Genomic DNA, 11,773 nt, shown 5'->3' on the forward strand with positions numbered 1-11,773 from the left:
GGCAACCACAGCTGCCAGTTTTTTACCGTAAATTTTACGTAATTTTTTTTTACCGTGTAGAAAAGTGGAAACTGGAGATTCACTGTGGGAACCCTGATTAGTGAACTGAAGGACTTGCAGTCTAATTGTTTTATGAATGTGTTTCCACAGAGCAGCCAATATAGTCACTTTTTCCATTTGAAAAATGTCTCATTCTGCGGCTACCATCCCAGAAACAAGAAGTAAGTCAAGCGTTTACTGGCAACCTTTCAATTTTCAGTGACAATGATGATGGTTTTATTATTATTAATTTGCATATACACTACCCTTCAAAGGTTTGGGGTCAGTAAGATTGTTTTTTTAGAAAGAAAATTATTTTATTCAGACATTAAGGATGCATTAAACTGTTTAAAAGTGACTGAAGACATTTATACGTTAAGAAAGATTTCCATTTCTAATAAATGCTGCTCGGTGAACTTTCTATTCATCTGTGAATCCTGAAAAATAAAATGTATCAGTTTCCACAAAAATATCGGGCAGCACAACTGTTTTCAACATTGATAATAATCAGAAATCAGCATATTAGAATGATTTCTGAAGATCATGTGACACTGAAGACTGGAGTAATGATGCTGAAAATTCAGCTGCGCATCACAGAAATAAATTACATTTTAATAGATATTCACATAGAATACAGCTATTTTAAATTGTAATAATATTTCACAATTTTACTGTTTTTACTGTATTTTTGATCAAATAAATCCAGCCCTGGTGAGCATAAAAGACTACTATTAAAAACATTAAGAAAATGGTAATTATCCCAAACTTCTGACCGGTAGTTAATGCATTGGTTCTGTTTTGTGAACAGTCAGTATTTTAAGGTCTGTATCTGCACAGGTATTTTGGCTTCATCACCAAACATCCAGCTGAGGAGAGATTCGCCTGTCATGTCTTTGTGTCGGAGAACTCCACTAAACCGCTCGCAGAGTCCGTCAGGTCAGTCTGATTTTCATGTTTGCTTGACAAAAGCTGATACTGATCTGCTATTTCAGCTGCTGCTGCTTCTTCTGAGACTAAATTTACTAGAGTTTTCAAGCAACAAACAACAAACTCTGCTCAGACCTTCAGACTCGTCTGACTCAGACTTACGGATTTCATTAAACGAACGATCAAAACTACAAAAAAGTCCCATGGACTTTGAGGGGGTCAAAACTTTCGTACAATAACACATACAGCGTTTCTTTTAAAACACGCGTACATAATGTTAAATCATGCAAGCTACATGTTAAAACATGCTAGCAACATGCTAAAACAATGCTAGCAATGTGTGAATTAATGTTAGCAACATGTTAAACTATGCTAGCAACATGTTAAAAGATGTTAAATCATGCTAGCAACGTTAAATCATGCTAGCAACATGTTAGCAATTTGTGAAACCATGATTGCAACATATGCTAAACTATGCTAACAACAAGCTAAATCATGCTAGCAACATGTTAAAACATGCTAGCAGTGTGTGAATTAATGTTAGCAACATTGCTAAACAATGCTAGCAGCATGTTAAAACATGCTAGCAAAATGCTAAACTATGCTAGCAGCATGTTAAATCATTCTAGTAACATGTTAAAACATGTTAGCAATGTGTGAAATCATGCTAGCAAAATGCTAAACTATGCTAGCAGCATGTTAAATCATTCTAGTAACATGTTAAAACATGTTAGCAATGTGTGAAATCATGCTAGCAAAATGCTAAACTATGCTAGCAGCATGTTAAATCATTCTAGCAACATGTTAAAACATGCTAGCAACAAGCTAAAACATGCTAGCAACATGCTAAAACATGCAAGCAATGTGTGAATTAATGTTAGCAACATGCTAAATCATGCTAACAACATGTTAAATCATGCTAGCAACATGCTAAATCTATGCTAGCAACATGTTAAATAATTCTAGCAATGTTAAAACATGTTAACAATGTGAAATAATGCTAACAAAATGCTAAACTATTCTAGCAAAAAGCTAAATAATGCTAGCAACATGTTAAAACATGCTAGCAATGTGTGAAATAATGTTAGCTACACGCTAAACTATGCTAGTAATGTGTTAATACATGATAAATCATGCTGACAATGTGTTAAATCATGCTAGCAATGTGTTAAATCATGTTAGCAACATGCTAGCAACGTGTTAAATCTTGCTAAGTGTTAAATAATGTTAGCAACATGTTAAAACATGCTAGAAAGTGTTAAATATTGTTAACACTGTGTGTTAAATCATGCTAGCAACATGTCAAATCATGTTAGCAACATGTTAAAATATGGTAGCAATGTTAAATCTTGTTAACAACGTGTTAAATCGTGCTAGCAATGTGTTAAAACACGGTAACACCATGCTAATTTACATTACACGTGCTAAAACATTTTAGCAACTTGCTTAAATTTTTAGCAATGTTTAAGACAACATTTTAATAGCATTTATTGAGTGAAATATTCAAAATGTTTTTTTTTAAGTTATTTCAAACTTTCAAACAAGGCTTTGTCAAGCCAACATTAGCGTTTGTTTACAAACCTTACTCATGAAGTCCTACAATATAATACATGTATCTGTAATATTCTGCATTCTTCTGTGACTCAACTCTTTCATTTTATTACTTCTTATTGGCTCACATAGTGTTTATTAGTATATTCTCTGTCTTCTTTAACAGGAAAGCTTTCCAGTTGTACTATAAAGAGTTTGTGGAGGTCTCGTGTCCAACAGAAGACATCTACCTGGAATAATCTCGGACTACAAAACAGCAGTGTATATCACGACTATGCTACATAAGTATATGAGAAATAATAATATCAAAGACTGATATACCTGACAAATTAAATGAAGAGTGACTGACTGAGGCTTGTAACGTGACGCACGTGACCTGGTTTTGTGTTGGAATTCATCAGACTGATGCACAAAAAAAGAAAAATTGTACAGTATAAAATGCTGAAATTATTTTCCAGATATTGATGATTTTGGATGCTTTGGATGAGGCTTTCATCCGTTTCTCTGCTCTTGCTGCTGCGCTGTGCTTCAGGCTTAACATACCTAACCAGCATATGCTGTTTTTTTCAACAGGGGTGTGTTGTTGTTTCACTTGACAGCACGATATTAAAATAAATCATTTATAATCTTGGTCAAACAATATTTAATTCAGAAGACCCCATCACTCACTACAAGAGTTTTCAAAGCTTCTGTGTACAGTAACCGACCAGATAGTTTAACATTTAAAATGGGTTTGCGTAACTGAACGGAACAATAATTAAAATTTATGATTAACCACCTTTATACCTACACACCTATGTTTTCTGTGAATGTGCAAGACGCCGTAAGTTAACTAGAAGAACAGTGTGTTTATGATTATAACTTATAAGAATACATTAAAATAATATGTTAACAAATACCACTTTGCAATATAATATATTAAGCAGTCTAAAGCAATTTAATATATCAAGCAGCATAACGGGCTGTTTTTGTACAGCTAAGCGTAACAGTTACCTGGAAGCGATGATACCGGAAGTCCTGCACATTCAAGTTAAACGGCGCCCGCTCTTTACGTTAAAAATAATGTGCCACGATTATATGGAGTCAACTCAATGCCACATATATTCGCAAAAGAACTGAAATATTGCAAAAGAAAATAAAAGTTTTGCAAACGAAAAGGAACATATTGAGAAAAAAATAAATGAAGAGTTCAGATGCAAAAGCATCTAAGTAGCCTACGTCTGACATTTTTATTTAAAATTAGCATTTTTTTTCTGGCTACTAGGTTTCTATGTAACTAAGTACTGATACTTCTGAATGGGTTGAGGCTGGGATTTAGCGCATTTGAAGTGAAGGTACTTGATGAACATATACTATGTGTGGAGAGCATTCACTCAGTATCTCGTCTCATTTTTGACCAAGATGACTTTTAGAGGCTTTTGCATTGGAAATCTTCAAACGTGCTTTTTGCAAACAAAAACAAAGAATTGCAAAAGAAGAAAAAAACAAGTTTTAGTTGCCACGCAGAAGATCAGCTCAAAACGCCAGTTTTGTTCAATGCATTTTAATGCGCAAGTGGACAACATCCAGATACCGTTGCAATTTAACACCAAGTGTAAACAGTGCCAAAACTTAATCTGCGTTATCCAGTTAGACAATATTATCTGATAAAATCGGCATAATTCACAGCTGCTTCGATAATGCATAACATTCAATATGGCGTCCAGCCTGACGAAGGTCTATTGAATGATGTTCATTGCTTCATTTTGCCATCACCACTGATCATCTGATCATGCTGTGTCTTTATAGCACAACAGACTCAAGGATTCGTTCCATCTGTATGTGACAAACACATTTATTGTTATACACAATAATACGCAGCAACTCACTGCTCAAGCCAAAAATGATAAAGACGATTTGAAAAATGTATTTACATTGTCTGAAACATGAAACCTGAAATGACACGTTTCTACTTGCAAATGCAACGGGTTGTCGGCAGGTTAAAACAGTTTTGGTGAAACATCAATGGTGTTGATCCGTAATACGGTCTGTGGCTGAATAATGACTGTTGGGGGGGGTTAAATCAATGCACTGGTGAAAAATGTCAAACAATAAAAGACTAAACATCTATTTTAGAATGAATAATTCAACATACTTCTCTTTCTTTGGAATCGATGTCTCTTCCAGAATCTCGCACCTATCAGTGCATAAAAGTGACTCTTTATGAACAACCGTATGTAGATGCTCCAAACTCATGTGTCCATTCTACCACATCTATATAAATCCACAATCCATAATCACATCAGACCATGAATAATGTCTAAAACGTGTACAAACTCAAACCACATGGGAGCAAAGCACCATTTCACAGCACTGTACTTACAATGAAACTTTCTCTCAATTAACAATACAACAATTCTCTTCAGACAATAATTATAAGTGTATTTCTGCACACATTTTAGGTTTGTTTCTCAAGGAAATGCAGAGCATTTAAACTATTGTTTTATTTTCCATAAAATAATGCACTCTGGGTATTCAGATGGTGGAAAACTCTCTTATCATGCGAGTATGTGATCGTCAGACGTGCTCAAAATTAAAAATATTTTTTTATTAGGAAAATAAAATGACAAAATATACAAAATTTCATTACAGTCAGTTTATCCAGTGAACTCCAGCCTCAAACTGCTGTTTATTATATATATATATATATTTTTTTTTTCAAACTGAGGTCAAAACATTTACATGTGTTAATCTTATATCTTTCATTTTTTCTTAGATTATGCCTGTATCAACCTCATATTAGTTTCAAACTTGTGAAACTAGAATTGCATTTGCATCTTACCCAAGAAGTGGTTTTCCAATAAGAGTGAAATAATTTCCTCCAACCAACACCTGCAAAAAAGCGTTAGCATGAAAACTTTGATTACTACACACAACTTGCATTTGTTGCGTACCTTGTAAAATGTCCTTTGTTTTGCATTTACCTTACTTTGCATATTAACTTCTTACGCACAATATTTGTAAAATTATTTCTCAGTATCAGCCAAATAATGAATGACAAGTAACAGGAATGTGTCAGTCAAAGACAAAAGAGAAGGAAAGAAGGAAGGCCGCGCTCATGCCATGCTGCCGGCATTAAACCGCATGTAATAATAGTATTTGAAAATGCAGTGCTTTGCAGTTTTAGTACATTTACGTATTTAGTTGAGCCTTAGTAGATCCAACATGACTTAAGGTCTTCGCACACTGAGTCCGAAATTTTCGCACGTTAAAAAATAAATACGATCTCACGTGTCAATCACGTTTACAACACTGAAACTTTCTTCCATCATAAAAAAAATTTGGATCGGGTTCGATTTTCTGCGCTTTTCTCATCTGTAGCAAGCATTTTGAGAGGCATGTTGACAATTCAGAGCCACCGTACAAGCGAACGCCAAAATCCAGAATGGCGTCTGACAAGTCGATCCACTTCTTCTCGCTGCACAAAGCACTGTATAAGTCCTTGCACACCGAGTTCAAAATTTCGGACTCGGTGTCTAAGGACCTTTATAAACGTCAGTCATGTCAACCATTTATATTGTTTCAAGCCATTCAATCGTGGAACGGCCTTAAAATTGTTTAAGGACCCAGCTGGACGTTTGGATGACGATGACGACGTTCACATCCCCACCCAAAAAATGTACACGGATCCTCCCATCTAGGTCAGAAAATACGGAAATCTGTATTTATACGGAAAAATCACAGCCTTGAATCTTTGCATCTCCAGTCCGATGAGCTGTACAGTAATCAATGTAAATCTGCATGAGTATCTGAATGCAGTGTTTGAGTGGATGAGAAAACCTTCTCCATTCTTATGCTGTCGCCACACGCTGCATCAATGTGGTTTTCGATGAGGATCAGGGCTTCATTGGTCACTTTCCACTGACGGCTGGCGAAATGAACCACAGCAAACAAGCGTCCGCACTCTCGCTTCTCAATCAGACCGTTCACCTTCTGCACGACCGCTGTGAGAGAGACAGGTTTGCCGAAAATAATTTTAAGACCTTCTAATGCTAAACTGAATGAAAATTTAATTGTGTGTGTGTGTGTCTGTGTGTGTATCTGTGTGAGTGTGTATCTGTGTGAGTGTGTGTGTCTGTGTGAGTGTGTTTGTCTGTGTGTGTGTGTGTGTGTGTGTGTGTGTGTGTGTGTGTGTCTGTGTGTGTGTGTGTGTGTGTGTGTGTGTGTGTGTGTGTGTGTGTGTGTGAGTGTGTGTCTGTGTGTGTGTGTCTGTGTGAGTGTGTGTGTGTTTGTCTGTGTGAGTGTCTGTGTGAGTGTGTGTGTCTGTGAGTGTGTGTTTGTGTCTGTGTGTGTGTGTGTCTGTGTGAGTGTGTTTATGTGTGTGTGTCTGTGTGAGTGTGTGTTTGTCTGTGTGTGTGTGTCTGTGTGTGTGTCAGATGCTTCAGGGGGCGTTCCTGGTGAATTTAACAATTCTGAAAAGATAATTTTGCAAAATTTTTACGGTTTACAAGCATCTCAAAACGTTCTGTCCCCAAATTCCATAATTAATAATTAAGACTTTTTGTAATGCAATTTCAGAATTTAAGGCATGCTTTTTTTAAAGACTCATGGTAGCCTGTTAAGTGATTTTTACTGTGCAGTCATTCAACTAGGAGCCAATTTCATTATATTTACGATACGTTAAAATCATCACTGCTTTTCTGAATATAAATGATTTTTGAGAAAGGTCATCATTTAAGAGCAAAACAATCATTCTAGCTAATTTTTCACACATTTTTAACTTTTACAGCTGACCTCAGATCAGCCAAACACTTGCCTTGATGCCGTCTTTCCTCTTCTTCAGGATCAAATGCAGGCAGTTCAGGCCACGGCGGTCTGGAGAGTGACGTCTGTGGTACATTACTGACAGCACATTAAACTAGGTTAGTATAATAGACACATAACATGACTTAACACTAGAACAGCTTAACAAGACACATAAGAACATGGCAACTATTAAACTTCATCAACAAGTCAGAAAAATGACAATATTCTTTGTGGTATACAGACCGAGCCCGAAACAAAGAGCTACTATTAACAATAACTGAATTTAAAAATAAATAAAGGTAAGTGCAACTTGTTTAGTAGTTTCTAGCAGTTCTGTGTTTATATTTTACAATTGTGAGTTTACATCTCAAAATTATGAGTTTATATCTCGCAATTCTGAATTGGGATCAAACAAAGTCAGAACTGTGAGATGAAAAGTCGCAAATTACATTTTTTAAATTTTTTTTACCCATGGCAGAAACACGCAGCCATAAACAACAGTACAGGACAGGATAAAATGATAATCTTTTTAGGGGCTCAAGCGTGTAGACCTGAAACCCTATTGTAATTGTTAGAATGGCCAAGGATCAGCAATCTCCACCTAAAACTGACTGAACAGACCAAACCCTAAGTCGCAGAGACTTGAAACTTGGAGGGATGGTAGTACTCACACGGTCTACAACGTCACCAAGTCTCGCCCCAATCGGCCTGACGGGGGCGCTACAGCGATCAAACTTACGAAAACGCTCATAACTCCGAAACCGTCAGTCGCAGGCTCAAGGGCCTTATGTCGTTGGAATCCTTGGACAAAACGCATTCTAAATTTTTGGATTTTTTTGAAAAATCTACTTTTGCGAACCAAACCAGTGCAGAAAGATTCTCTGGAAAGTGAATATCAATAATTATCAAAAAAAAGTTGAACTTTCGACTCACCGTCGCAAAGGGAGGACAAAACGTTCAAAAGGGGCGGGGCCACTTTTACTAAACCGGCTATAACTTTTCAACGGAATGAGATATTTTCACCCAACTCGGAACACTCATGTAAGAGCTCAATCTGAAAAAAAAAATCGAGGAGCTTGGCCACTTGGTGGCGCTATAAACACATTAAAACGGCTATAACTATGCAACCATTTGTCCAATCAACATGAAAATTACTATGCAGTGTCTTTGTCCAAAGTGCCACAGGTGTCCATATGGACATTTGCGTATCCCAAAAAAAACATGGCCGCCATTGGCCAATGATGTTTGAGCACCGGTTAGACCAGGTTAACGGAGGTCAATCGGAGCGAAACTCAGTGGGCCTCTTTGACTCATGGCCCTAGAGGTCTGTGACAAATTTTAAAGAAATCGGCCACTAGGGGGCAATATCGCATTTTTCAAGGGCATAAACGATTGTATATTGCAGGTTTTTTATTCAGAATCAGAAAGAGCTTTATTGCCAAGTGTGTTTATTTACACACACAAGGCATTCGTCTTGGTGTCAGGAGCTTCCAGTACAGAAAGTACAAACATACCATGTTTTTTTATTTTTATTTTCACACAATATTTATATCATCTGATAGACCTCTTCATTCCGAACAACTCTACAAACCACTGCTGTCAATCAAATCGTTTGTTAAATAATTGAGAAGATATTTAAAAAAAAAAAACTTCTTTTGTGAACTAGTCCTAGGTTTTTCACTCAGTCTTGAAAAAACACTGCAGTACAATTCTCTGGACTCTCTAGATCAATAATTATCAAAAAAAATGTTGAACTTTGCCCTTTCGGTAGCTATAACGGGGTCGTTTATAAAAGGGGCGTGTACAAATATACCCAAAACCCTATAAAGCCTAAATGAAACCTCAAAACTTCACGAAACTAGGTGAGCACATGCAACGGGTGATTCTAAACAAGCATGCAAAGTTTCATGAAGATCAGACAACATAAACGTTAAAAATCCTAATTTTTATATGGTAAATAACCTGGATGTGCTAAAAAAAATTTTTTTTTTAAATCATTGAATTAGGCGGTAACAGGCTTGCTAAATAATACGTAATGTCTTTTTTTCATATGTGCTTAAACGCCTTAAAGCGCTTGAACCCAGATAATAAATAGCCTATATATATATAATACATTTATTTTTTAATCTTACGTACCCCAAACAATTGAATGGTTTGCACAAAAAAATATTAATATATTAAAAAATATATTAAAACACTATATCTATCTATCTATCTATCTATATCTATATATAAATATATATAAATATATATATATATTTTTTTTTTTGCTTGGTCCTATCACAAATAAACATTTTGGCAGAAATAGGCTACAGTGCTGTTGGCACATTTGATCCATCATTTTCTAATGTACCTGCAAATGCTGAAAAAGAATATGCTATACATGTAGGGATCTCAAAAGGGACCCAAAACACATGCACACTACAAGATGTGTTTACCTTGGATAAATGATGCTGCTCGACCACCGGAAGCGCGTCACTGCAGGAACCAAACAAGCTGCACAACGTTACAGTGACATATGAAATCTGTCTATATTAATTCTGTACAATCACAACAATGTATTGAAGTCCACCTCCAAAAAAAAAAAAAAAACACATTGGAACTTTTAACCAATATTTATTTTTCCTCCGAAGAACTGAAACTGACACCGAACTGAAGGAATGACCCTTCACATGGACATTAAAAACAACAAACAGATTGGTGCTGGCAGTTTATAATCTACACATATGAAATCATAGACGTTCGCTACCTTCCCTCGACTCGAAGCCATCGCCGCTTAAGTCTTCTTATCTAAAATATCTGCTTCTTCATTCCCTTCTACCCCAACATGAGCTGGTACCCATACAAAATACACTTTTGTTTCTTGATTTTGTGATCTATATGTTGTTGAGTGAAGGATTTCTACTAATATATCTTGTCTTGATGTGGATTTGCCATACATTATACTTATTGGAAGGCAAGCCTGCAATCTTCAACATGTTTTCTTTCTTTGGTTTCCCCTGAATTTAGACTAGTAAAAAAAACCAGGTATTAAACAGGAATGCTATGCACACGAGACGGAGAAAGTCACGGTTCTGTAATACATCAATGTTTTATTTTTGTGACACAGAAACTCCTGAACACCTCTGTAGATTCATTCACACACCAGTGTTTGTTCCAGATGCGCAGAGGTAAGACTGGATAAAGTTAACGCAGTCATAAATAATTATAATAAATATCAAGTAAATGTACAACACATATTTCACTGCGTTCATCTTTTTGTGCGGATGTCTTTTCACAGACTTCTCCTACTCTTCTCCAAAGAGACAGCAAGAAAAAAATGAAGGGACTATCTTTGATAGCAGCAGTTGACCATATCAAAAAAATAAAATAATAACACACACACGCGCACACACCCACAAAACCCTATTATAGTGCTGAAATGCTGATCTTTTCAAAGAAGTACATCTATGGTAGCATCAAGCGTGTTTGTAATGATGGCTGTACATTACAGAACTCGCAGCGCAGTTAAATGGTTCACCAGAAAAGTTACATCCGAAAGATCAGGAAATCCTATAAAGAGCATCCGATTTATATTTCAATTGCAAAACAGTATTATCTTTATAGACACAGAAAAGGTGATTTAAAAATCAACTCAAAATGAAAATAGCTTTTTCTCTTTGGGAGGGAGGGGGTAAAATATGGACCTTCCAAAAAAAAAAACTAAAGCGATTTGTAAATCCAAAGGAGATTTTCATGCACTAGAGTTTTGGGTGCAAAATCATCCCTCATAAGCAATACAACTTTGTTGACTGCAGCAGTGCCATTAAGAAATGAAGTTGGCAACCTAAAAGTATTCATATTGGCAACCAAGACCATAACTTTAGCACCGCTCCGCTTTTTTTGTAGCAAACGTTTTTCCGCATCGTAAACCACTCAGAAATGGATACAGTTCAGCGCTCTTTATATTACTGTAGCTCGTTTCTGTAGGTGACTTACCTCAGTTACAGACCTGAACAGCATATGTACCTTTAATAATATAGGCAGGTATTTGTGTCGTAAAGCAGTCTTGCCATTTATAGTTCAGATTATATGCTCGATCACATGCGTACTTGTAGTTCCCGGACAGAGCCTGTAGCTTCAACAGTTCCTTGAAGTGTTTGAGTCATTGAGAGCGCAAACCCTTTCAAGCCTCTAAATGGGTAAACCTCACAAAACCTTGTCAAGAACATACTCTGGCGTAAAGAAAATCAAGCTTAATTTAAGACCATTGAGATTCATTCACGACGATAATTAATTACACACCAGATGTCAGGTGTTTTGCCTGGACAATTTAGAACAAATTAACAACAACACAAACAAAATAAAAAACGCAAACATATCAGGTGTATTACGGTAATGAGAACTAGAAAAATTGCAAAAAGTGGGGAAAAAAGGAAAAAAATCGTAGGTGCATTAAGGGAATGAGAATTTGGGGAGGGGGGGGGGGGGG

At 36.2% G+C, this 11,773-nt stretch overlaps 2 protein-coding genes across 2 annotated transcripts in view; one reads left to right on the forward strand and one right to left on the reverse strand.

Moving 5' to 3' along the window:
• Positions 1 to 3,046, forward strand: part of LOC107675386 (C-Jun-amino-terminal kinase-interacting protein 1-like) — a 16,392-nt gene extending 13,346 nt beyond the window's left edge. The window contains exons 8-10 of the mRNA XM_016469697.1: positions 151 to 221; positions 877 to 975; positions 2,684 to 3,046. Coding sequence (XP_016325183.1) covers positions 151 to 221; positions 877 to 975; positions 2,684 to 2,756 — 243 coding nt within the window. The 3' untranslated portion in view covers positions 2,757 to 3,046. The remainder of the gene's footprint in view (positions 1 to 150; positions 222 to 876; positions 976 to 2,683) is intronic.
• Positions 3,047 to 4,489: 1,443 nt separating this feature from the next.
• On the reverse strand, positions 4,490 to 7,409 carry LOC107675387 (39S ribosomal protein L21, mitochondrial-like; the record flags this gene model as incomplete). Its single annotated transcript, XM_016469698.1, has 5 exons — positions 4,490 to 4,561; positions 4,652 to 4,693; positions 5,339 to 5,389; positions 6,335 to 6,500; positions 7,313 to 7,409. Coding segments are annotated over 5 exons (399 nt in total), but the record flags the coding sequence as incomplete, so codon positions are not given.
• Between the last annotated feature and the right edge of the window lie 4,364 nt (positions 7,410 to 11,773).

The sequence above is a fragment of the Sinocyclocheilus anshuiensis genome, unplaced genomic scaffold (assembly GCF_001515605.1).
Source record: "Sinocyclocheilus anshuiensis isolate Anshui unplaced genomic scaffold, SAMN03320099.WGS_v1.1 scaffold1081, whole genome shotgun sequence".
Lineage (NCBI taxonomy): Eukaryota > Metazoa > Chordata > Actinopteri > Cypriniformes > Cyprinidae > Sinocyclocheilus > Sinocyclocheilus anshuiensis.